At 44.3% G+C, this 27,830-nt stretch overlaps 1 protein-coding gene across 3 annotated transcripts in view; it reads left to right on the top strand.

The window, feature by feature from the left end:
- The window catches only part of DYNC2H1 (dynein cytoplasmic 2 heavy chain 1), a 324,861-nt gene that overhangs the window by 37,887 nt on the left and 259,144 nt on the right, over window positions 1-27,830 (top strand). For all 3 annotated transcript variants that reach the window (XM_083170072.1, XM_083170071.1, XM_083170070.1), the window contains exons 15-28: window positions 54-152; window positions 1,915-2,054; window positions 2,146-2,374; window positions 3,718-3,845; window positions 5,984-6,099; window positions 7,735-7,862; window positions 9,563-9,712; window positions 13,705-13,910; window positions 15,814-15,969; window positions 16,316-16,430; window positions 17,485-17,655; window positions 19,666-20,048; window positions 26,616-26,748; window positions 26,834-26,951. In XM_083170072.1, the coding sequence (XP_083026198.1) occupies window positions 54-152; window positions 1,915-2,054; window positions 2,146-2,374; window positions 3,718-3,845; window positions 5,984-6,099; window positions 7,735-7,862; window positions 9,563-9,712; window positions 13,705-13,910; window positions 15,814-15,969; window positions 16,316-16,430; window positions 17,485-17,655; window positions 19,666-20,048; window positions 26,616-26,748; window positions 26,834-26,951 (2,272 nt within the window). The remainder of the gene's footprint in view (window positions 1-53; window positions 153-1,914; window positions 2,055-2,145; window positions 2,375-3,717; window positions 3,846-5,983; window positions 6,100-7,734; window positions 7,863-9,562; window positions 9,713-13,704; window positions 13,911-15,813; window positions 15,970-16,315; window positions 16,431-17,484; window positions 17,656-19,665; window positions 20,049-26,615; window positions 26,749-26,833; window positions 26,952-27,830) is intronic.

The following is a 27,830-nucleotide window of genomic DNA, read 5'->3' as shown; positions in this document are numbered from 1 at the left end:
ATGACTAATTGTAGTAAATTGAAATACAATTTGAAAACTTCTTCTTTCAACAGGTGGTTTCTTTCATGAACATTGATTTGCTCCGTCAACAGCAGCGGTGGAAAGACGGTCTTGTGGAAATGCGCAGTGTGTTCTCCAGTCTTGAATATCAGGTATCTGGCATCATTGAATTTTCTAGAGAGAAGGCATCACTGTCACACAATCGATAATGGGCACAAAACTGACCGTGGTTTTGGGTAATAACTATGGGCTAATTCAGACGTGGGCTTATTTCCAACTCCATCTGCCAATTAGCAAGCTACGGAGTTAGCGATCTGTGTACAAAAGTAACCAAGCCCAAAACGTGTAAATGTCCCCTGCAGTCATCACATACAGCTGCGTACATTGCCGCATGCTATATGCAGAGCCGTAGCCTCTTGGTCGCTGGACCTATAAACAGTGTGTCCAGGATCCCAGTTACTGCAAACTACATGCCCCTAAAATGGGCCAATCATGTCTGTGTTTTAAGAACCACTTCCCCGTCACCTCCCCCTAAGTCATTTTGCGATCCCAGGAAGGCCACTTCCTTTAGCAGTCTTCCGATAATCGCTCAACGTCAATTCAATCCAGGGTCATGACTGTTGATCTGTCCTGACAGCCGTGACCCTGGCCCGCTTTCTTTTGCCCGTCTCCATATCGCCAGGCGGGAAAAGGGGGCGTGTCCACATAAAAGGCTTTGGCTTGTTGACATTCGGCCGTGATGCCCTGTGCATTGCCGCCCTGCATGCCTGGTCCCTCCCCACAATGTGCCTGCATCGCTGAAGTGCCTCCGCTTCGATACACAGCGAAATGCTTGCTTACAGCACAGCCTGGCTGCCATTTCATTTCTGTGTACCGCAAAGGTGTTGGGTGCTGACGTCATATGACATCAGCCCCCCGCTTTATGCAGGCATTGGCCCACCTGCATACCCAGGGGAACGCCCACCGTTTTCATGTGGGCGCCCATAAAACACTGGGCATTCCCCTACTGCCACCCCCTGTCAGTGCAAATGCCTTGACCAGTGTGATACTCGCCAAAGGCGTTTGCACAGAGGGCTTTCACAGACCCCCACCAAATCTGTCCAAATTCGGCCCCGTTTGATGAGGACTGAATGAGGCCCTAAGTCAGTGGCGTAACAATAGCTCCGCAGACCCCCGCAGACCCCCGCGGTGGCTTGGAGGCGCTAGGTAAGTTTGGGCACCGTGGGGTCTGCGGAAGCTATTGTTAATGGGGCCACTGCCGAATCTGTTGCTGCTGGCTCGCCGGGACCAGCAGAGCTTCCTGCTGTCTGCAGTCCCGGTGCTCCTGCTCTTCCTGTTACAATGTCACTTGTAAAATGGCCACCCCTTCACAGCAGACAGTTATTAAGGGTGCTAGACCTCCTCTTGCATCCTAAATAATGATCTGCTGTAAGGCGTTGGCCATTTTCCAAATGACATTCTAACAGGAGGAGCATGAGCACCGGGACTGCAGACAGCAGGTCCAGGAAGCTGGGGCCGCAACGGATCGTCAGTGTGGCGGAAGATACAGCAGTTAATGGGGGAGGGTGGAGCTGGGGGCGCACAAATTTTAGTGGGGGGGGGGCGCCTGAATTGTAGTTACGCCACTGCTCTAAGTACTTAGTTTTAGTACAGCACATTCACCTGCATATTTTTTAGAACCATTAGCTTTGTACAAGTTGTGAAGTCGCTGGCACGGCGCACCACGAACAGATGGATTTTTTATACGTTTGCACAGCATATTAGCTTTTGCTTTATTTACTATTAGCTTTTTTATGCTCCTTTGCAGTTGTATTGTATGCCTTTTGTGTGTGTGCATGTGTACAGCATGCCTTATAGTTTTAGTGCAGCAGATGCCTTTTATTGCTGACTGTAGGCATTTATTTGGGATTTTAGGGCATACGGCCGAGTGACATGAAGGCTTGGCGCCAGCACTGGGATCATCAGCTATACAAGGCTCTCGAGCATCAGTACCAGATGGGCCTAGAGGCACTTAACGAAAATCTCCCAGAAATCGCTATTGATCTAACCTTTAAGTAAGCGGCTTCTTATTTACCGATACAGATGCAGAAATAGCAGAAGATGATGATGATGGTGGTAATCACCGATAGCAATTCTTTCCTACAGGCAGGGAAGATTACAGTTTAAACCTCCATATGAAGAAATCCGGGCCAAGTATTACAGGGATATGAAAAGGTTTATTTCTATTCCGCACCAGTTCAGAGGACTGAGCCAGCCTGGAGAAGAGCCCATCTTCTCAGTGATGCCGGAGAGGAATGCAAACGGCTTCATCACAGTGTTCAGTAAAGCAGAGGATTTGTTCAGACGGTTATCTGCTGCCAAAGATCGATTCAAGGTGCGCTCTGCATTTCAATTGGTTTTGCCTGGCATTTACAGCTGGCCATGCAGTGTACATGTACCGCACATTTCCATGGCTGGCAGTAGCTAGGCCACTGCCACCTTGTCATTATGTAGAGCCACTTGCATAATATGAATGACGCCGTGACGTCGAAGCAGCACTGTCTGTAGGTTTCTCTGCAGCGGCTGCACAATTGTCTCTGGCCAATGGTGATTTGTCTCCTGAACATGTGATCTCTGAGCCGTCGGCTGTGAGCCACAGTGATCAGATTCTGTTATTTGTGCCGGCTGAGCACATGTTCTTTAACGCACAGTAACCCAAGGTCTAGTCCCTTCAATTAGTCTTATTATTGCAGATGGCTTCAATAATATGGGCTACAGCATATTTAGAGAGTTATTAAATAGGTCCCAATATTTATATATACTTGTTTAGCAATGTACCCCCCCCCCCCTCCCAATAGGCCAGATATATATTCCATATTGATGGGATATACACATACCTGCTCATGGTCGATCTGTATGAAGCCCCCCCCCCCCCCCCCCATGGTCTGAAAATTTAAAAAGGCCCCAGTGATTAATATCCAGCATGCTAATCTCTGTTGTCCGAGCCAGTGCTTTCACTGGAGAACACTGGCTCAGATACATACAGTTGGAGCAGCTCTCATTAGAGAGCTGTGCGCCATCTGCCAGAAGCGGGCGCATTTGCACGAGACGCTTGCGCGCCCCGTTCTGACGGAGCCCTCCGCCGGCTCCCTGCTGCTCCCCCGCAGCCCCCATTTACCCTGCCAGTCTCCCTGAAGCGTTCCTGTCCGACGGAGTGGCCAGGAGGCACTCCATATGTAGCTGTGTGCTGAGATATCTTGCAGAGCGAGCTAGCATCGCTTAGAACGCTCAGCAAATCTCTCCCGTGCGTAGGGCCCTATTAGATTTTTGCCATTTTAGGTACAGGTGGCGCTGATTCCTGAAAATTGTGTCCTATTACATATAACCCATTGTATTAATGAAGCCGACTTGTTAAATTGTTCTGGCATTTTGTTCTAGTGTACGGAAAATGCAGCAGTCGTCTCAGTCGGTGATTACTAATCACTGTCCTCTCTGTGCGGATCATTACACTGGCTCTCTAGCTGTTGGGAAACTACACATCCCAGCATGCTTTGCCATAGTTTTAGCATTCCCTAATAGCAAAACTGTGGCAAGGCATGATGGGACTTGTAGTTTCACAACAGCTGGAGGGCCATAGTTTGGACATGCCTGTCTCAAACCATTTGTTCCGCATCTATTTTTGATGTAACTGAATGAAAAAGAATATTATCAAACCAGCTGTTGCTGATATGTTGCTAGGATTGGGTTGTGATCGGTCAAATCGACGTGGATTCCCTGATTGAAAAACATTTGCATGACGTGAGTGACTGGGAGAAAAACTTTAAAGCGCTAAAAGCCAGGGGGAAAGATGCTGAACGCCTTCCAAGGTATTTTTTATTTTATTTTCTGTTATTGCTGCCGTATGTGGCGCTGTGTGTCTCTCTTCAGAAGGTTTTCCCAGTGTGTTGGGACTCTGAAAGCTACATTAGTTCTGCTTCTGTGGAACATTGGTGCATAGAAAATTGTCAGCAAAAAAAAATAGCATTTTAAAAATACAGATTTGTCCCCAAACACCTAGCCTCAGTACACCATGTGGTGTGGAAGTGAGCCACGTGTAATCTATACAGGAAGTACAACAGAGTGCGTTGCAAGAGAATCTGCCTAAGAAGCCAGATTCAACAGAGCCTGGCGGGAATAAAGGCCCATACGCACTGGGAGACTTTGAGCTGGAGGCAGCTCAGTTTACCCGTTTGAGCGGCTTTGAGCCGGAAAGCCGCCCAGTGTGTAGGGGGCAGCAGTGAGCGCTGTTACGCGCTCCTGCATAATCACCGGCGGGAGCCGCTCGTCTGCTGGGGATGCGGTCATTTGGTCTACTGCATTATGGTCGACAGTCATTAGGTCGAATCCATTAGGTCGACATGCTAAAAGGTCGACATGACTCTAGGTCGACATGGGAAAAGGTCGACATGATTCTAGTTCGAAAGGTCATTAGTTCGACAGGTCATTAGTTCGACAAGGTCATTAGTTCGACATTGTCTATGTCGACATTCACAAGGTCGACATGGAGTTTTTCACTGTTTTTTGAGCCAACATGTGCCGACAGGCGGTATTTCATGCCCTACCATCCACTAGGGCGTGGTGGGAGAATAAAATAGTGTGCCGAGCGTAGCGAGGCACCGTGCCCGACGCATCGCGAGCGCAGCGAGCGATGCGAGGGGATGCAGTGCACTTTAAACTGTGTCCATGTCGACTGTGTTGACATTCAGGTAAAAAAACAGTGAAAAACCCCATGTCGACCTTGTGAATGTCGACATAGACAATGTCGAACTAATGACCTTGTCGAACTAATGACCTTTCGACCTAGAATCATGTCGACCTTTTCCCATGTCGACCTAGAGTCATGTCGACCTTTTAGCATGTCGACCTAATGGATTCGACCTAATGACTTTCGACCATAATGCAATAGACCAAATGATCCCAACCCGTCTGCTGGTATAACCAGCAGATGAGCGACAAGGTGGATGGCTTTCCATAGCGTCATGCTATGGAAGTCGTCCTCCCCTGGAAAAATCGCTGAGAAGGGCAAAAATCGCTCTGTGTATGCACAACCCCCCCCCAATCATTGTTGTCTATACACGCCCAGTATGTAGGGACCTTTAGTCTTGAAGTAATCTGTACAGGAAGCACAATGAATCCTGACACGAGTGATTTGCGAGAGAACCTGTATATTTATTTATTAACAGTTTCTTATATAGCGCACACATATTCCGCAGCGCTTTCCAGAGAATATTTGTATGTTCACATCCGTCTCTGCACCATCGGAGCTTACAATCTATATTTCCTACCACATGTAGATGCGCACACAAGTCTTAGGTAATAGTTCCTAAGACTTGTGAAATTTGTTTAATAATAATTATTATAATAATAATATATAATAATATATAACTTGTCTTTTCCATAGGAAACATTTAGGACAGTACACAAAAAAATATAAACATCTGCCTTTTCTGGCAGTCCCCACAACATACTGTTCTGGGCTCCAGTTGCCTGTCCAGGCACAAGGCCACAGGACATCAGCTGGCTTACCTAGGCACAACTGCAGTGGGCTGGGACCACAGTACAAAGGAAGGAGTCTGGCGCAGGTAGGCATAGGACAGCACCAGTGGTATTCCAGGTTTATAGCCAATTGGAGCTTGCAGTCTGGCAGCTAATCATAAGCTGCCGCTGAGGCCACACCTATTTGGCTGCCAGTCCGCAAGTTACAATTGGCTTGCGGCTGGCTCCAAATTCAAAATTCCACTGGTGCTGTCCCTCTGGCATTGTGTGCTGCATCTGTGTTTATTCTGTATTGGTTGTGCGGGGTACATGAGAACAAGCCAGGTAACTTTTAGCAGAACTTGAAACAAATGTAAGTTAAGCGCCGATGTGGTCCAGTCTTTCTCAGTCCTCCCATGTAGAACGTTTACTAATGGTGGCTAATGTGGATTAATGCCCCTGCACAATTCCTTTCCATTTATTTTGCCAGCGTTATAAAGATTGACTGCATGACCATTCATTGCAATCCCGTGAAGGCGGTTATAGATGATCTCATTCAGAAGCTGTTTGATGCTCTTTTAATATCGTTAAAAAAATCTATCCAAGGTAAGTAAGAAAAATGAATCTGATCCAGGACATCCACATTTTGTATTTTTTAGTGGGGGATAATTCTACTTTTTATAATGTGCATTTCACACTGTTGTAAGCTTAAACGGCCTAGGACTCCTATTAGTGTGGCCAATTCCGCGATCGGGATCGTCCGGATCCTGGATTTCAATTGCACAGTCTAATGCCGGGCAGCGTCTGAGTACTTGCTCAGATGCTGCCAGGCTGTTCCTAGCCCTGGCGTGCGGCCAGCACAGCGTGATTAGGTCATAGGTCACGCTGCGCAGGCCGCACTGCTGTACCACCGAAGCCGGCGGAACCCTCTCACAGCCCGATCCCAGCTCCACTTAAGAAGCTCAGCCGCCCGACACATCACCGCCCGGTGCAACACCCACCCACTGCCTCCACCTGCTCCTCCCAATTAAATCAATGTGGGGAATGGGATTAAATAATGCTCAATCAGGATTGAGCATTATTTAATCCCGATTCCTGTGATTGGCTGTTCAGCCAGTCCGAGCACTACATGTTGAGCTTCCATATTGTTAATAAATATGCCCAATCTTCTATTAATATGATCACCTGCCGCACTATAAGCCTGATCATATCCGGACAGCAGATCAACCATGTTTAGGTCGACAATACCATCGGTGACCACTAGGGTTCTACGGCATCTAGATAGTCAGTGACGCCAGATGGACGCAAGTGAAGGATCGATGGGAACGTGGATGACAGTAGCAAGGTCGACACAAGTTTTTCATATTTTTGTTTGGTGCCGGTCCACTTGGTTCCTACTTTATTACCAAGTGGACTTAAGGTGCATACACACTGTACAATTTTTTTTGACCAATTTTGTTGAAAGACATTTCCCTTGAACCCAGTGTCCTGGACGAAAGATATTGACGAAAGACGAAAGATCTAGCTACAGTTTCTAGGCTCTTTTTGAAAGCTATCCAAATTGAGCTTCTTGCACAGTTGACGAACAATCTTGATGAACAACTGGCGGGTATGCGCATCATCGTTCGTCGCAAAGATATTTTGACCAATTTAGTTTAGAATGGCCGAAACGAACGGAATTGGTCAAAAAAGTTGGTCAAAAAAATTGTACAGTGTGTATGCACCCATGAAGTTGGATTATAATAATGTGCTTAGCGTAGCAAGTCATGCGAGAGGACACTGTGCACATATACAGTTTCCATGGGGACCCCTCTGACATTCGGCAACAAAAAAACACCATAGACTCGTGTCAACCTTTGCTACTGTCAACCACATTCCCGTCGATCCATCACTTGCGTCGATCTAGGGTCACTGTCTATTTAAATGCAGTCTACCAAGTTTAGATGTCTAACTGGCACCACTGGTGGTTGACCATGGTATTGTGCACCTAAACATGGTTTATCCTCTAGCCCGGAACCAAGTCTAATACAGAGATGGTTTATGTCCATCTCCTATGTTTGCCCGCAAGCTGCAGCCTGATTGACAATCTGCCTCTATTTGGGGGCAAAGCATTATAAAAAATAAGGGTTCCTAGGCAAGTGTCTGCGGCCTCTCTCCGGGTGCAATTTGGAATTTAATAAAATATATATATATCTAGAAGAAAAAAAACAATTCACGTGTTTCCCATCCTTGTGTCTGCAGCTCACCTGCATGAGATTGATAGCTTTGTGACAGAGGGGATGGAGGTGTTGTCCAGCCGCCCCCAGAGCGTGGAAGAGATTGGGGAGGCCAACATGAAACACGGCCAACTGAAACTGCGCAAACCCGAGGTGAGGATTACATTGTATCGTTGTCTCCTGTGTGTTCCCTCACCCAACCCGGAGTGTCCGTGCCATAGTTAAGTGTTTCCACCATTGTGGTTTAAACTTCACAACTGGAGTTCCTGTAATGCAGCCAATCATAAACCTTAGATATTAATATGTACTGTGGCCTCAAACATAACAAGTTTGATGATGGTCTTTGTTCTGTCACGATCTGGGGTTTGTGGTTTAGAAAGAATCTTGCAAACAAGGAAATCCCATTATGAACCATAATAACGATGATATAATGTAAATATTGACTGCTGTGGTTGCTGTTAGAAACAATGTAATCTTTAACCCTGTAATTTATAATCAACCTCGAGATTATTCCACAGCATGGTAATAGTGTTCTGACTACATTCGTTACATGTTCTAAAGGGGTGTACACCCGGGGAGATTTTGACTAATGGACAATTTTGACTAAGCAATTTTGGGAGAGATTTTTGCTAGATGCACTGGAGATTTTGACTAAGCATTTTGTCTAATACCCTGTTCTCACTGCAGGCAAATTCCCGGGTCTACCATGTTGACCTGTGAATTTGCCTTTTAACACAGGTTTTTCTGCAGTGTGAATGGGTCTCATACCCGGATCTCCTACACGGGTAAAACCCTTCTTTTTACCCGTGTTTGAGATCCGGGTATGCAGGCACAGGTTGACCCGTTCACACTGCAGAAAAACCTGTGTTAAAAGGCAAATTACTGGGTAGAACTTCTTCACCCGGGAATTTGCCTTGCAGTGAGAACGGGGCGGGGAAAAACCATGTATTTCTCACTGGCAGTGAGAACATGGTATTAGCAATGATAGTCTCTGATCTAGTAAAAATGTTCTTGCCTGCACAGTCTATCTAAGCTAAGCAATTTCTGCTAGACAATATTGTAAGCACCTGCACCGCTAAACAATGGCATAGGTGCAGGTGCTTACAATTGTAAGCACCTGCACCTATGCCATTGTTTAGCGTCAACCCCAGTATCAACGCCACACCGAAGCGTGGCGAGCGGCGGCGGAAAGCGTCCTCCGACCTTTTCATACCCCCACTATCCACGTCGGCGCGTTCTCATACACATCTCATACTATGCACACATCACATGTCACATCTAATTGTAAGCAACCATCACATCTTGTGGCATGGGTGTTTGTACAATGAAATATCGCATCGCATCGCATTGCATTTGGTGCACTGAGATCAGATCATGCTACTATAACGCGGCATATAATGCAATGCGATTTCACTACGGTGCATACGCTAAATGCGTACTGGGCGCCTTGCTAGGAAACAAGTACCCAATAATGTACCTGAGGGCAGTTATAACAAACAAACATGACAACAAAGCAGGAAGAAGCCGAGGATGGCAAGTGAGACACTTGTTGTCTCTCAATGGAGATAGATTTTGCCCATAGCAACAGATCACATTATTATAGGAATACATCTGCGCTGTGCATAAGGCAATAACTTTTTATTCCCAAATGAATTCCTGTAGATCATGTTTTACACTTACAATTCATTATTTAGCAGACATAAGTAGGAACAATGGAGTGTTGCCCGAATTCGCATCCGAGCAAAGCAAACTTTGTCCACAGTAAAGACCCCCTATATCATTTTTTTTTATATTTTAGTGATGCAATAAAGTTAATACTAAAAATGTGTGAATTGCTGATTTTTTGTTTTCAGATTCTGCCTTTATTTAAGGAAGCGGAAGATAAGAACAGATTGCTGCGCTCCGTGGCTGGGGGCGGCTTAGATACAATTAGTAATCTCAGAGCCAAGTGGGACAAGTTTGAACTAATGATGGAAAGTTATCAGCTCATGGTCAAAGAGCAAGTAAGTGATTCCCTGTCTCTCATTGGGGATTATTCTAGTTCATTCTTTCTGACAAAATCCTTCTTAGATGGACAAAACCATGTGCACTGCGGGTGGGGCAGATGTAACTTGTACAGAGAGAATTCGATTTGGGTGGGGTTTTTCTTCAAAGTGAGATCTATATTGCAGTGTAAAATCATGCAGTCAGTATTTTCCCTGCACAGAAACAAAAAAAACCTCACCCAAATCTAATTCTCTCTGCACATGTTACATCTGCCCCCCTGAAGTGCACATGGTTTTGTCCATCTAAGAAGGATTTTGTCAGAAAGAATGAACTAGAATAAACCCCATTGTGTGCTTGTGCCGGAACTAAGGGGTCCATTCACTGAAGGTTCTAAAAATGAAAAGGTGATGTTGCCAATTCTATATTTTCTCTATTGCATCTTAGCAACCAATCAGATTATAGCAATCATTTTCTACAATGCAATAGAGAAAATATAGAATCTGACTCTTTATTTTGAGAAGCTTTATTAAATTTACCTCTAAATGTCACTGGGTATTAGTTTTACCATTTTTACATTGCTGGCTTGATTAGAAGATGAGCAAAACTTCAATAGGGTTACATCCATTTAAAAAAAATCTTCTGGTATAAGCATTGTGGGTATGCTGCTTTATATATCACCAGATCCCTCCGCCTGCCCCTTTATTGTCATCAGACCATTTCACATGCGCCTTTACGGGTTATTCGAGCAGCCACATGCACCTATACACCAGTAGTTCGCTCCACATGCCCCCCTTTTTTATGGCATATTCTCCAAATGACTCTTGTTTGCCATAAGAGCCCCCTTATGTATCACGATCCCATTGTTTATATGCCACCAGACTGACCCTTACTAACTCCTTTCACACCGCAGCTATAACTCGGTATATTGCCGATTTTTCAAGCATGTCAACCCGGTTCTAGCTGCAGTGTGAAAGTTCCATAGTCAAAATACCGGGTCAAAAACTTAGTACAGATTTAGCGCAGCTCATTCTAGCGATCGACTCACCATCCCCCATCATCCGCCGAAAGGGGGTGCGCACGAGATGCTGGTGCACCCCATTCAAACAGAGATTTCTGCCGCCTCCCCGTCACTCCCTGCTGGTCCCCGCACCCCTCCTAACCCTGCCCGTCTCCCTGAAGCGGAGACGGGCAGGGATTACTACGCCGAGCTCTTGCCAGCGGAGGGGATCCGGCGAGTGCTGGAGCTGTGTGAGAGGTGCTCACTCTGTAATTCAAACCGTGTTAAAAGAGGTATCCTACATGGTTGAAAGCCAATCCATTTTGCAGTGCGAAAGCCTCAGACTCGCTATTTTGAACACATGACTGCGCCACAAAAGGTGATTGGCTGTCTCTCTGCCTGATGACACTATCTTGAATCAGGAAACAAGAGAAATAGCATTGGGAGTAGTGGAGAAGCATTGCTGGCATAGTCCTACACTACAGAACATACAGTTATAGCAACATGGACTGATGAGGAGGGGAGGCAGACATTACCAGACAAGTCACCGGCACTGTAAAGGATTCTCTAATATATAACTAAAGACATTTGTAATTGGTCCAGTACATAATCATCAACAAACAGGTATATTTTTAGCTGTAATACAAATATCTGAGCCATAAAAGTCCATTACAAATGACAATACACTGTTGTCTACGGGTCAACCGGGTTCAGTGTGAAAGGCATCAACCCGGTAATAACCCAGTAATAAACTGGCTCCACACTGCGATGTGAAAGGGGTTTAGCTTGCTCAGACCCATTGCAGAAACCTTTTCAAATACCGGGTTAGAGAAGGGTTTGCCATGTGAAAGCGGTGTCATATACTTTGGTCTGTGACTTTCTACCACTGTGCACTAGCAAAAAATCCGATGAATTTATGTATCTCTAAACGTTGCACCAAAGACCAGCCTAAGTATGTCTCCAATGTTCTAAAAAAGGTGTTACACCTCTAACTCCTGCACGTAAACCATACAAAAGAAGCGAACGTTGGATACAATCACAGGCGCTATAAACTATAAACAAAATATACAATATGTTCCTTGTGTAGATGAGAGTGAAATATTCAAATGGTACTTTAGGTGTAAGAATTCACTTTTCAGTGGGGGTAAATCCTCGCCGTAGTATATGGGGAAAAAAAGAAAAAGTTGACAGAGAATGTGTAGTACAGGGCGAGTCTCCCGTATCCGGAGATCTCTTATCCAAAATATTCCCCAATTTTTTTTTAAATATTTTGGATTGCCCTCCCTGCCCCTTTTTTCATACTTACCAAGTCCCCGATGTCCAAGGCGGCCTTCAGGAGCTTCTTCGGCGTCTTCAGTGGTCCCAAGAGTGCATTGCGTGGGTGCACCGGTGACGTCACTCGCCTGCAAACTCGCTCAATGCACCCCTGGGACCGCTGAAGAAGATAACGAAGGCTGCCGTGGACGCAGAAGACGCCGGGGTATGCCGTGGGACCATTGGGGAACCAGTTAAGTATGTTAAAAAAATATATATATCTGAAAACCGTAAACATCCCTTATCCAAAATGCTTGTGGTCCCGAGCATTTCGGATAAGGGATACTCAACCTGTACAGTCATAAATTGATGTATTAAACAAATGTCAAATATGAAGTATTGACATGACGCTCTAAAGGTGATGAAAAGATGATTCCAAATAATGTGTCGAGATATCTTATAAAATAGCTTCTGTGATGGAGAGAACTTGTATATGGTGATTAAGATGACTGAGTCCTACCCTGACATAAGTTTCTTCTGTGTGAAACACATCAGGGTATCTATGAGTGTTAAGGCAATTATAACACAGGATTTAAGAGCAATTAATATTAAGAGTTAGTCTGTACAGGTTGAGTATCACTTATCCAAAATGCTCAGGACCAGAAGAATTTTGGATAATGGATTATTCCCTATTACGGAATATTTTCATATTTGAATGAGGTATCTTGCATTTATGTTGTATAAACACATCAAACGCATTAAATACACACAAATATATTTTATTTGTGCATGAAACAAGGTTTCAAAACATGAAACAAAGTTTGTGTACAATGTCAGGTACTGAATTTGAATGCCAAGCAGTCATTTTCTTGCACATATTTAGTGCCAGTTACAGATCATGTCCCCAGTAGTGCCAGTTACAGATCATGTCCCCAGTAGTGCCAGTTACAGATCATGTCCGCAGTATTGCCAGTTACAGATCATGTCCCCAGTAGTGCCAGTTACAGTTCATGTCCCCAGTAGTGCCAGTTACAGATCATGTCCCCAGTAGTGCCAGTTACAGATCATGTCCCCAGTAGTGCCAGTTACAGATCATGTCCCCAGTAGTGCCAGTTACAGATCATGTCCCCAGTAGTGCCAGTTACAGATCATGTCCCCAGTAGTGCCAGTTACAGATCATGTCCCCAGTAGTGCCAGTTACAGATCATGTCCCCAGTAGTGCCAGTTACAGATCATGTCCCCAGTAGTGCCAGTTACAGATCATGTCCCCAGTAGTGCCAGTTACAGATCATGTCCCCAGTAGTGCCAGTTACAGATCATGTCCCCAGTAGTGCCAGTTACAGTTCATGTCCCCAGTAGTGCCAGTTACAGATCATGTCCCCAGTAGTGCCAGTTACAGATCATGTCCCCAGTAGTGCCAGTTACAGATCATGTCCCCAGTAGTGCCAGTTACAGATCATGTCCCCAGTAGTGCCAGTTACAGATCATGTCCCCAGTAGTGCCAGTTACAGATCATGTCCCCAGTAGTGCCAGTTACAGGTGTCCCTAGTCGTACTTGTAGCTACAAAAAAAAAGTACATTCTGGAAACTACAGTAGGGTTTACAGAATCATTTGGATAACTGATAGCTGAATAAGGAATACTCAACCTGTATTAGTAAATCATAACCAGCTTTTTCTCTTTTTAATGAAACTGCTTATGAAAATTTGGCTGACATACGTTTTTTTTCTTCCTTTTTTTTATTACCTCCTCCTTTCAGATTGAAATAATGAAGCAGAATGTGATGTCCAGGGTGAATGCTTACATCCAAGACATAGAGAAATTTAAGGCTCGCTGGGACCAGTTCAAGCCAAGTGATGACATTATTGAGACTGGAAAGGAGGACGTCTTAGAGCAAAGTGCCCAGTCCATAAAGGAGAAGAAAATGGAGTTTGATGAGCTTGAAACCACAAAGAAAAAAATAATGTAATAATGTCTTTTGAATGATGGTACAAGCAGTACTAGAGTAACCCCTTTGGGAGTTATAGTATTAGAGTAACGGATTCAGTATGAAATCCCGGCGGTCGGGATCCCGGCGTTCAAAATCCCGACAAGGGGGGGGACGTGGATCGCCCCCCCCCCCCCTTGCAGGCTCGGCACGCTACGCTCGACACGCTAATTTATTCTCCCTCCAGGGGTGTTGTGGACACCCACGGAGGGAGAAAGTGTCGGGAATTCGGCGGTCGGGATTCTGAACGCCGGGATTTAACCTGCATCCCAGAGTAACACTCATAGGAGTTTTAGTACTAGAGTAACACCTTTGGGAGTTACAGTACTAGTGTAACACTCATAGGAGTTGTAGTACTAGAGTAACACCTTTGGGAGTTACAGTACTAGAGCAGTGGTTCCCAACCACGGTCCTCATGTATCCCCTAACAGTTCACGTTTTCCAGATCATCCAGCAGGTGTACAGGTGTACTTATTACTCACTGACCCATTTTAAAGAGCCACATCCACACTAATTGCTCACATTGCTTTATTACATTACTGCACTAATTGCTCGCATTGCTTTATTATATTACCGCACTAATTGCTCGCATTGCTTTATTATATTACCGCACTAATTGCTTGCATTGCTTTATTACATGACCGCACTAATTGCTCGCATTGCTTTATTATATTACCGCACTAATTGCTCGCATTGCTTTATTATATTACCGCACTAATTGCTCACATTGCTTTATTACATTACCACGCTAATTGCTCACATTGCTTTATTACATTACTGCACTAATTGCTCGCATTGCTTTATTATATTACCGCACTAATTGCTCGCATTGCTTTATTATATTACCGCACTAATTGCTTGCATTGCTTTATTACATGACCGCACTAATTGCTCGCATTGCTTTATTATATTACCGCACTAATTGCTCGCATTGCTTTATTATATTACCGCACTAATTGCTCACATTGCTTTATTACATTACCGCACTAATTGCTCACATTGCTTTATTACATTACTGCACTAATTGCTCGCATTGCTTTATTACATTACCGCACTAATTGCTCGCATTGCTTTATTACATTACCGCACTAATTGCTTGCATTGCATTATTACATTACCACGCTAATTGCTCTCATTGTTTTATTACATTACCACGCTAATTGCTCGCATTGCTTTATTACATTACCACACTAATTGCTAGCATTGCTTTATTACATTACCATGCTAATTGCTCTCATTGCTTTATTACATTACCACGCTAATTGCTCACATTGCTTTATTACATTAATACACTAATTGCTTGCATTGCTTTATTACATTACCACGCTAATTGTTTGCATTGCTTTATTACATTACCACGCTAATTGCTCACATTGTTTTATTACATTGCATTGCTTTATTACATTACCACGCTAATTGTTCGCATTGCTTTATTACATTACCACGCTAATTGCTCACATTGCTTTATTACATTACCACACTAATTGATCATATTGCTTTATTACATTAATATGCTAATTGCTCTCATTGCTTTATTACATTACCAAGCTAATTGCTCTCATTGCTTTATTACATTACTGCGCTAATTGCTCACATTGCTTTATTACATTACCGCACTAATTGCTCACATTGCTTTATTACATTACTGAGCTAATTGCTCACGTTGCTTTATTACATTACCGCAATAATTGCTCACATTGCTTTATTACATTACCACGCTAATTGCTCGCATTGCTTTATTACATTCCCACACTAATTGCTCGCATTGCTTTATTACATTCCCACGGTAATTGCTCACATTGCTTTATTACATTCCCATGCTAATTGCTCGCATTGCTTTATTACATTACCACGCTAATTGCTCACATTGCTGTTTTTCAGTGCGGACTGTTTGCATTTTGACATGGAGGCTCCTGATCTCTCCCTGGCTGATGAGATACGCATCGATATTGAGGGCTGTACAAGAACTTGGGCTTTGTATGAAGAATTTTATCAAGGATTTAATGAGAAGGCCCGGGAAGACTGGATTTCCTTCAGGTGCTTCTTGGAAAATACTATCTACAAATGTTTTTTTATTCAGAATCTTTATAAAAGTCGTTTCTACATTGTAATATGGAGTGACTCCGAATTTGGGAACTCATTACAGTGTTTTAGTACATATCACACAACAGGAGATTTCCTGCATTTCACAGAGGACATACTGTATAATGGTGTATACACACGGTCAGATGTGCTTTCAGATACTATCCACGATCCGATCAGATGTGCCATTAAAATAGTGATGCATCCTCGTATTTCCCGTTAGCTGTGCGGGTCTATGAGGTGTCATGTATTTGAGCTGTGGTGAAGAGTAAGTGATCACTCACATCTGTCTCATTGACAGGAGCAAGTATTACAGCTTTGAAGAGTTTCTCCTATCCTGGCATGACCGGCTAAGGAAGATGGAAGAACACACCACAATGTCTGTGAAGATCCAGACAGAGATTGACAGATACAAGGTACAATATGTGGGATTAACAATCCTTTCTATACAATGGAGCAGAATGTGGCACACTGGCAGTTTTTTGGCCTTAAAAAAGCTCACTGCGAAACGCGCGTCAGCGTTTCACGTGAGCAGGGGCATTGTTGTCAGACCTCAATTTATATTGAAATGTGATATTGAATGTGTTAGCCTCTTAGATTTAGATAGAGTGGTGCGCTTCCTCATCTGCCGTCAGCGGCGACTGAGCATCTGGTATTCAGCCGGCACCGGCTGTGACTCACTGAGGCAGTGAGACCAGCGACGCTGCGGGAGTGATTTCAGCCCGTACAGCACTACGCATAGAGTGTATGACAGGAGGGCGGGAGGCGAGAGGAAGACAGGACCTACCTGCTTCGTCCTGTATGTGAGGAGATTGAACCTCACATTATAACTTGTCACTGACACTTACTATATACCATTTATACAAGAGATAGAGCGGCCGGTACGCTGCCCGCTACTAGTCTCCAGTCACTGGTGACGATACATTGTGTCATGTAAAATACATTCCAGCATAAACATTGTATCATATTACCAAGTATAGACACAATACTAAATATCATTAAGTATCAATATTTACACCAGTGTCTTGTACGCACCAATTTTCTCTATTAAAACACAATAAAGGTGTTATTGGCACACGTCAGGATTTTTGTATCCTTTTTAAATTGTCCATTAGTGTCTTATTGTTGTATGTATGCTTTTACATTTTCACAGCTCTTAATTTGACAATTAAAAGTTATATTTTAACAATTTTTCTTCTCTTAAGTGCACCGCATATAGACATACTTTTCTTTAAACCCTGTATCTTATGGCCAGCTTTAGTCTGATTATAGTCATTTCCTTTATGTTACTGTATATAAGAATTCGGAAACCTAGCTAACAATAAGGAAACCTACAGTATAGAGGAGATTTACCTGAAGCTGCTCCTGTCATGCTTCGGTGCATGCCTTTCATCTATAGTGTCCAGACAGCAAACATCACATGTGCATATGCACTGGCCAATCACATTTCTGTCCTGTGCTACTCTATAGATGGTGGTTCCTGTGCTGAAGTACGTACGTGGCGAGCACCTGTCTCAGGATCACTGGCTTGACCTCTTCAGACTCCTCGGTCTGCCGAAAGGAACCACCTTAGAAAAGTTGCTGTTTGTAGATCTTCTCAAAGTTTCTGATGTCATCATATCCAAAGCTTCAGAACTCAAGGTAAGGCTTCCTCTGACTTACATATTAAACATATATTAATGCAGGATTGTGTCATGTACTCAAAAATAACATTATAATAATAAATCAGTGTTTCAGAATAAAATGTCAATGTCCTTTTATTTGTAGTCTACTAACAGTAGTACTTGAAATAGGATATGTGTAGCCATATTTGTGTATATACTGTATTTCCCAGGTGATAGAGTTGTAGTTTAGTAATTGTCTGGGCTGTTTTTATAATATAACTGCCACGTAATAAAATGTTTTACTTCAAATCTTCCAATGAGATGCCAATGTCCCAGAAAGACATCGAGCGGACCAATAACACGTAGCATGTAGCCAGTTTCCATAGTTACTGTGAGGTCTTATCTGCAAGCTTACTGCTTAAACCAGTGGTTCCCATACTTGGTGCCACAATGTGCTCTCAGAGTTGCTGTGGAAAATTCCCCTAACAATCTGCATTGTTCTCTGCCTCGGGTCTAGTTTCAGACTTGACAAGCAGGAACTGAAGATGTGCAATAAAGAACACCGCTAATTGACTTTCCCCTTGCGTATGTCACCCTGCTCCCGCTCTGTGTTTGTCCCCTCCTTTGTGTTTGCTTATTTATTTCCAGTTTGCATATGCTCCTTTGTCTGCTCACATGAGCCCCTCTGTCACCCTCTTTGTATGTACTGTATACAGATGAAGTCATCCTCATCTAGCCATCTCTGGATAGCCATGGTGAGCCATGGCTCACCAAGGCCTTTTGTTCTCAGCTGCAATACAATACACAGAACAATACAGTAGGGGATTAGCAGAGTAATCCTATTACTCACTTAATCCTATTAAAGGGCTAGATGAGGATGGCTCCATCTATATATCCTATTATCCACACATCATCTGTTCCCTCTCCTTTATTTCTCCCAAGTGCTCCCACTGTTCACATACACCCCATTTTCCCTTCATCTTCCAATTCTCACCTCATCATGACTGACTTTCTTCCTCTTCTTCTTGATGTGACACAAAAGACCAAATGCTGGTTGCTGCTGGTCAGATGTGATGTAGATAAAGTTCTTACTGTGGACACAACAGGTTATTATGGTAGGAAAATCTAGTAAGGATTTCTTGCCGGTTGACCTCTCTTAGTGCAAGAGTGCCTATCGGAAACTTGCCGCTAATTGAATCTCCTCCATGTTGAAAGGTGCTGTGAAAAATGAGTGAGCACCTAGAGGCAGCATGATCCAAGATAGTTTGGTAATGACTCATGATGGTTTGCTAATCTCACGGTGTAACCTGTTACTTTGTTGTAAATCTGTGGCACGCCTCTCTGATCTAGAACCATCAGTGGAGGATGTTCATTGTTGAGTTTTGATCGGTAACTTCAAAAGCAGAGCCCCAATTCAATTGTTCCTTAATTGTCGAATACCTTTCTGGATTAAAGCCCCTACACACTTGGCGGCTCCCCGCTGACATCGACATTGGTGGCGGCGGGGTGCCGGCATCGGAAAGTGCATTCACAGGGAAGGGAGCTACTTTGGGGGGAGCAATGGCCATGCTGCAGTTGTAGCATGGCCATCGTAATGAGGCCCTCCCTCGCCTGAACAGGCAAGACGATAGAGGTGGTCGTTAACGGTATTAAGTGCACGCATTAGATGATATTGTGAAAAATATCGCTCAATAAATTTTTGAGCGATTATTGCCTGGTGTGTATGGGGCTTAAAGTGCTGTACACATGGGCTTGGGCTAGATGATAGACACTTCCATTCCCAGCAGCTTAGCCCGTGTGTACAGCCAAATACACTGTGTGCGGCGTCTATTCAAAATTGACTTGCAGTGTACACACTGGGCGATTTCTATCCAAATCAACCCGTGTGTACACGTCTTAAGATATATATATATATAACCCACAGTCTCACAGTGTATAATAAACTGCATCATCAGGTATAAAACAATGTTACAGCTTCTTTGTGTATATAAACATTCGAAGATGACAGACCACTGTCAATATTTAATGTGTTTATCTTGAAATAAAGGAATTGAACAGCCGGGCCCAGGGGGAAATCACAATTCGAGAAGCTCTGCGAGAATTGGACATCTGGGGGGCCGGCTCAGTTTTTACATTAACAGATTATGAGGACAGTCAAAAGCGGACGATAAAGCTGATTAAAGACTGGAAAGATATAGTCAATCAAGTGGGAGATAACCGCTGCCTTCTCCAGTCCCTGAAAGACTCGCCCTACTACAAAGGATTTGAGGATAAGGTGTCTGTATGGGAGAGAAAGCTTGCAGAACTGGATGAGTACCTGCAGAACCTAAACCAGATACAGAGGAAGTGGGTGTATTTGGAGCCCATCTTTGGTCGTGGTGCTCTACCCCGAGAAGAAGCCCGTTTCAATAGAGTAGACGAAGACTTCCGGTACGTGAAATATTATGTTTTCGGCCAATGTGATGATCTTTGTATTATTTCTGATGGAAACACTCTGCTAATGAAATTGAGAGGGATGTACTTATCTGTAGCTGTGGATTTGTCTCTGGAAGTTCAGAAGACTGATAACTGATTCTGAACTGCGGTGGGAAGTGATGATGATGATGATGATGATGATGATGAGACCCATTGGTAGAACATTTATGTAGACTGTCAGAGGTGTTAATAGGTAGAGGGACTTCACCTTCGTTTCCTAAGCTGCAGTAATAGGAGGTATATTCAAACAGATACAGTCTTCAATTAGAAGACCACAACTTTGGGGGGATTTATCAAACCCACTTAAGAAGGAGAAGTATGCAGGTAGCAATCAATTATCTTTTACTTATTACTTATGGAAACCTCTCCACGCGTGCGGTTTAGGTGCTTTGATATGTCTCCCCCTCTGTCTTTTGGCCACGGCCAGTTGCATTGTTCTGGATGTATAGAATGTTTCTGCCCTGCAAATTGTAGCAGCCGCTTTCCCATAAAAGACGTGTTTTGGATCTGGTCTTCAAGCATGGGTAAGGGTATTGGTCCTCCACAACCAACTGTGTAGCAGGGTTTAATATAAAGATGAGGTTGGTTGAACAAATGTTGACTGTACCATAAAGGGTAAGTGATAAAACATGCATTAGTAACAAACCAAGTCAATCCTTTCCCCCATTACAGAAGACACAAGCTGTGCACAATGACAGGGTGGTTTCAATGGCAGCTGATTGTGTAAATTAAAGGATACATTCATGATGATTCTGTCTTCTGCATCAAAAGCATTAGGAATCTGCTTACTGAGGAACCAGGCAGCTGGGTCATGGTTAGGTAGTGTTCATTCTAGCACCCGCCAACTTTGAAAACCCATGCAGTTCCTCTTCCCTGCCTGAAGTGTCGCTGTCTGTTGTGGTGCTTCTAGCACAGTGTGGTCCGTATGTCAGCACTGATATGGAAACCAGACCTGTACTAGAAACACCACAGCAGACAGCGACACCCCAGGCAGGGAAGAGTAACTACATGGGTTTTCAAAGTTGGTGGCTGCTAGAATGAACACTAGTTAGGTGTGAACTAGGAACATTGTAGACCAGCTACCAGAAACATTTGAAGCAAAGGCATCAGGCTGCCACAGTTCAGTCAAACATTGAATAAACGAAAACCATAACATATCTACGTTGTGGAGATAAGTAACCTTATGGTAAATGTTTTGAATTATTTTCCAGTAGGTGCTAAAGGGAACATTACTCTCTTTGTAAATTTTGTGTAGGATTATATAGTTTACAAAATACACTAAGGGGGTGTTTCTGGTTCATTAAGAACGGGAAGAATTGAGCCCTGTTCCAATGATGCGGGGTCTACAATACTAAAAAATTAATAATTGGAATGTTATTTACAAACCCTTCTGAGGAGGGTAACTCCCTCCCCACCAGCTTATATCAGTGCACAAGAACTTGCTTCCTTCTTCAAGGACAAGATTGATCAAATCCAAGATGAAATGACATGCAATTCTTCAGCCAGTGACTTGCTTACTTCATTTACTGAGCCCTTTGCCACTCTCTCCTCATTTGACACCACAAGTGAGAATGAAGTATCCACACTCTTCTCATCCTCCTACTCCACTAACTCTCCTCTTGATCCTATACCCTTACAAGTCGGTAAAGATCTGTCTCCTGTGCTTATCCCAAACTTAACTAAAATCTGCGACCTCGCTCTCAACACTCCATAGAGACAGCACTGACTAAAGTAGTCAATGATCTGTCCACTGCTGAATCTAAAGACCATTTCTCACTTCTTACTTCTAGATATCTCTGCTGCCTTTGACACTGTTGACCATTCTCTTCTCATACACTACAATCCCTAGGTCGTCAGAACACAGCCCTCTTCTGGTTCTCATCCTACCTATCTAATCGCTCTTTCAGTGTTCGCTTTTCTGATTCAAACTCCTCCTCACTACCTCTGTCCGTTGGAGTACCACAAGGCTAAGTCTTAGGTCCTCTGCTTTTCTCAATCTATACCTCCTCTTTTGGCAAACTAATCAATTATTTCGGATTTCAGTATCTGTATGCTGATGATACTCAAATCTATGTATCCTCCCCGGAATTGTCACCATCAGTATTGCTCCGTGTCTCTGAATGCCTTTATGCCATTTCATCTTGGATGACACCTCAAACTCAACATTTCCAAAAAAGAATTAATTCTATTCCCAGCAGCCAAGAGTACCAACCTAATATCTCTATCACTGGCAGAAAGAGTCAGTGAGGCCAGGGGAGATTCACTGACTGTATCTGCCCCCCCATAACTGTAACTTTAAATCATGTTACATGCATCTACAAAACATATCCAAAATTCATCCGTACCTTACACAAGACCCTGCAAAAACTGTAATCCATGCACTCATTATATCATGCATTGATTATTGCAAAAGCCTCTTTACCGGTCTTCCTAAGGAAAGACTCTCACCACTACAAGCCATTTTGAATGCAGCTGCTAGGCTGATCTTCCTGGCTAGACGTTCAACGTCTGCTGATCCCCTCTGTCAGTCCCTCCATTGGTTGCCTGTATATTACCGCATTCAATATAAAATACTTCTACTTACATACAAAGCCATTACTCTGACTACGCCGACTTATATCTCTTCGCTTATCTCAAAATATATCCCCACCGACCTCTCCGCTCTGCACGAGATCTGCGTCTCTCATCCACACTCATTACTCGCTCCCACTTACACTTGCAGGACTTTCTTTGGCCAGCACCCACCCTATGGAATGACCTTCCACGTACACTAAGACTCTCCTCTAGCCTCCAAACTTTCAAGCGTTCCCTTAAAACTCACCTCTTCAGGCAGCCTATCATATTCCAGAACCCCCACATAACCTCCAGTGGCATTCATATCTAATTGCACCCCACCAGGACTGTCTTGTAATCTAATGGTACTGCCATGCTATGGAATCCCTCCTATTATCCCTATAGACTGTAAGCTTGCGAGCAGGGCCCTCCTACCTCCATGTCGGTTTGTATCTACCCAGTTTGTTTTATCACTGTTGTTTCCAATTGTAAATTGCAACGGAATATGCTGCGCTATATAAGAAACTGTAAATAAATAAAATAATTCAGATACTATGGAACAGACCGTAAGATTGGGATGGGAAGTGCATAAGGTAAGTGTAGCAGACAGGGGTAAGCATGGATACAGTAGCTCCCGTATTCCTAATAAACATTTACCCATTTTGTTGCTTACTTCCTTTATAAGTTTACATTTTTAGATTTTCCATTTTCAAATATGATTTCAAGCTAATGCTTCAATAACCGTATTGGTTTTAGATTAAATTAGGCTGGAAAATTGGGTTATTTAGCTGCAGGCAAGATCTCCCTGGGAGTATTTGCTTATGACTAAGTCACATACAGTAGCTGTATAATATTCATTTACATTCAGTTGAGTGACAGGTCGTAAAGCACTTGAGCAAGCCGCTTAGCTAGTAAATAAAACAAGTCATCTCACATTTGTTGGATAGTTTATCATTTTAATTAATGTAATTTATTGCACTGAGCTGCAGTGAAAGTGAATTTGTGTTATTTAGCCAGCGGTACAAGTTCCCTGTAATAACGATAACTTTTTTTTTACATGTGTTTTTACGTTTATCAGTATTATAATAATAGATTTTCTTTTCTGATGTGTTCACTACTTTTACTGAATTAAAGTACTTAAGTTTTCCAGTTTTAATTGAAATGTACTGTATGCAGTTTGCATACATTTCAACAATTAGACTGAAAATTGAACCCACATTTTTTGACTCTTTGAGGAGAGGTTAGGGTCAGGCACTAGCGGGGAGGATTGAGTTAGGCAGCGGAGGGGGTGGGGTTTAGGGGTAGGCTGCAAGGGGGGGGAGGGGCCAAGGGGGAAGGTAAGTATACATGCCTGACCCCTGGCAGGATTTTCTCCATCGGGATGCTGTTGTCGGTATTCTGACTGATGGTATGCCCACCATCAGTCATCTGTATGTATCCCCTATCCATCACTGGTGCAGGGGCTTTCACAACAGTCTTAGTCATCTTTTACCATAGTTCATTCTGATAGCCTTAGGGAATATTTTCAGTCATTATCTTGCTGTAGGATGAACCAATGACTGCAGAGAATATTTCATGTTGCTGCATAATACTTTAGTAGCTCATTTGGTTCATCATGCCAGTCACTCTGCATAAGTCAGCGATCCAGCAAAAGAGCCTCAGACCGCCGCGCTCTCCCTTTCCTGTAGAAGATTTATCAGTTTGGACAGAGGTAAAGCTGCAGCTTCCTGGCATGTTTGAGCTCCACATTTAAAAGGACAATACTTTTTAGTAGTAGTAGGGGCATTTTGTCTTGCCAACATTTAGTAAATAAGCCCCACAGATCTTCAACCAGTCTTCACTGGCAGTGCTTCATGGCCCAGTATCCCACTGGCAGTGCTTTGTGGCCCAGGAGCCCCCTTCCAGTGCTTTGTGGCCCAGGAGCCCCCTTCCAGTGCTTTGTGGCCCAGGAGCGCCCTTCCAGTGCTTTGTGGCCCAGGAGCGCCCTTCCAGTGCTTTGTGGCCCAGGAGCGCCCTTCCAGTGCTTTGTGGCCCAGGAGCGCCCTTCCAGTGCTTTGTGGCCCAGGAGCGCCCTTCCAGTGCTTTGTGGCCCAGGAGCGCCCTTCCAGTGCTTTGTGGCCCAGGAGCGCCCTTCCAGTGCTTTGTGGCCCAGGAGCGCCCTTCCAGTGCTTTGTGGCCCAGGAGCCCCCTTCCAGTGCTTTGTGGCCCAGGAGCCCCCTTTCAAGTCAAGGGGGGCATTGTGGCCGGTGAGGTGTGGAGGGAATGATTTCGCTAGTGGGCATAATCTGTGTTGTGTGGCTGGTACAAGAATGTAACAGCCATATTATATAATGATCCCACTCTCTGGGGTAGATGTATGAAGCAGTGATAAGGGATTAGAAGTGAGCCAGAGGAGAAGTGGCCAATGGTAACCCATCGGCGGCTCTGTATAATTTTATATTATGCAAATTACAATGTTACTTCAGTGCTGATTGGTTGCCATGGACCACTTCTCCTCTGGCTCACTTCTCCTCCCTGATCTGTCATTCAGGGGTAGATTTATTAAGCTTGGTGAAGTGATAATGTGGCTGTTACTTTATCACTGTCCAATCACTGTTTATCACTGTCCAATCAGCTCATAACTGTCCCTTTTTAAACCCAGCTTGTAATTTAACAGTCAGGAACTGATTGGCTGGTGATAAACTGCCAGGCACTTTATCACTTCTCTTCCCTTATCACTGCTTCATACATCTACCCCTGAGGCTAGAACATCTCAGTTGGTTGCTCCTGAGGAAGCCGGACAGTAAACATCCGGGGAAACGCGTTGAGCCACTTGAATGATATTTGTCCATCTGCCACGAAGTCATGTCCCTACTTCCACTGACGTCCATGACCTCCTGATTTTATTGGATTACAAATATTGGGATTTCTGCAAAATTCCCAATTTATTCCAGTTTAAAGGAGAAGACGCTGAATAGGGAGACCATCCATATTCCTATAAGGGAACTATACATTGGGACTTCATCATCACCCCTTTCTGGTATAATCACCAAAAAACCAGTCATACATCAGATGGTAATATATACCTTATTTGATAATTCATTCAGAAAAAGCCACTATATGTGGAGCTCCGTATTGTTTGGATAAAACATCTTGTGCTCTTTAGCTATATTATATTGTATATAATGTGTTTTTTATATATGTGTATATTAATTGTCAAAAAGTTTTTGAGAAACCGTCTGGTCTACATATTTGTACAGCCAGCGCTGGTACACTTTTTTCTTCAGTTGGTAGAGACCCCAGCCTCTTCACTCCTACAAAATGGTGGAGTAACTGAGACCATCAGTCACCCAAAGTGTGAAGCTGCCTGTGGGGTAACAGCGAAGGACCCATACTGCACATGTGCAGTACAGATCCAGCGCATGTGCAATGTACCACACAGTATATTGCGTCTTGCCCCTAATAATGATACAGGCCCCATGTGTGTCAGTGGCGTAACTATAGCACCGCAGCCCCCGCGACCGCGGGGGGGGCGCTATGCATGTGCGGGCGCCGGGGGCTGCAGTGCTATAGTTTCGTTACACCCTGCCGCCCGCCGCACCAACCCCCCCATCCCCAGTCTTTACCTGTGTTCAGTATGCGCTGGTCCCGGCTCCCTTCTTCTGCTGAGGACCACCACAAAATGGCCGCCCCCATATAGCACACAGTTCTCTGAAACTGTCTGCTTTATGGGGGCGGACATTTTGTGGTGGTCCTCATAGCAGAAGAAGGGAGCCGGGACCAGCGCGTACTGAACCTAGGTAAGACTGCGGGGGTTGGTGCGGCGGGCGGCGGGGCGGGTGAGTGGCTGGGCGCCCTCCCTTTAACGGCGGGGGGGCGCCCAAAATGTAGTTACGCCGCTGATGTGTGTATTACTCAGCCTGTAAGTGTGTAATTGAGCAGCACTGCCTTTCTGTATACTTTTGTTCACAATCTATTTCCTCCTTACAGATCAATAATGTCGGACATACAAAGAGACAACAGAGTAACCATGTTGACATCACGGGTGGGAATAAGAAATTCTCTGATTACCATCCTTGATCAGCTCCAGAGATGCCAGAAATCCCTGAATGAGTTCCTAGAGGTATGATGTAGCTGTGGCTGATTTGTGATGTACACAGTATGTTTTATGTAGCAGTGCGGTTTATCCAGAGACATTTATCTTACAGGAGAAGCGTTCCGCCTTCCCCCGGTTTTACTTCATTGGAGATGATGACTTGCTGGAGATCCTGGGCCAGTCAACCAACCCTACAGTCATCCAGTCCCATCTGAAGAAACTCTTCGCTGGTAAAGACCTTGCATTAAATAATATGTAGCGTCATTCTGATATCACTCACTAAGGTGAGTATTCAATCCCCCACCGCTATTTCCGACAGGGTAAATAGCGGCGGGTGCCTATTCAATGCTGTCTTTATCAACAGCATTGAACAGGCATCTCGTCAAAACAAGCCAGACTTAGCATAGCAGTCTGGCGTGAATTGTCGAGCTCATGGCCAGATCCCGGCGATTCACAGCCGTTTCTTGCCGCCACGCCCCCTTTTCGGCACTCGGCAGGCGGGACATTGAATCCCGCCTGCTGAGATGCAGTCGAGCGGCCCGAGAACGGGACCAGGTCACAACTGTGTTTTTTTTATTTCTACTTGTACACAATGGATTTGGAAGCAAAGCAAAAAATGGGTACAAAGTCTTGCATGCAGGGTAAATACTGTCTGCATTTACATGTCGCCCACCAAAGCTGGACTGCTTTACTTTTAAACTGAAATGATATTTCAGATGGGACCAGGGACGCCGTGTAGGGGGATGGGCTTGGTACAAAGTGACCAGGCCTGTCTAGGGGGTTTGGGGGCGTAGAGGAAACATGACCACACCCCCACACAAGGCATAACCATACAAAGTGATAGTACACACAACAGGGAAGTGCTCCGCGATGGGGTTTGCTTTCAATGGTTGCTCCACCCGCTTGATGTCTTGACATGCCCATCACAAATCCAATAGGTACACACTTAACAATGTGCGACGGGGAGGGGGGGGGGAGCGATACATCATCTGCCCCATACGTGCTTCCCGTCAGTTGCCAGGTTTTCCCACCGGACATGCAGTCACCTGGTGGGATGACCCGGCAAATGGCTCATGGGAACAGGGGGTAATGGGTACAAATGTCTCGTA

Source organism: Crinia signifera, chromosome 2, assembly GCF_055691185.1.
Source record: "Crinia signifera chromosome 2, ASM5569118v1, whole genome shotgun sequence".
NCBI lineage: Eukaryota > Metazoa > Chordata > Amphibia > Anura > Myobatrachidae > Crinia > Crinia signifera.
The sequence above is the reverse complement of the archived record's forward strand: the minus strand, read 5'-3'. Positions and strand labels throughout refer to the sequence as shown.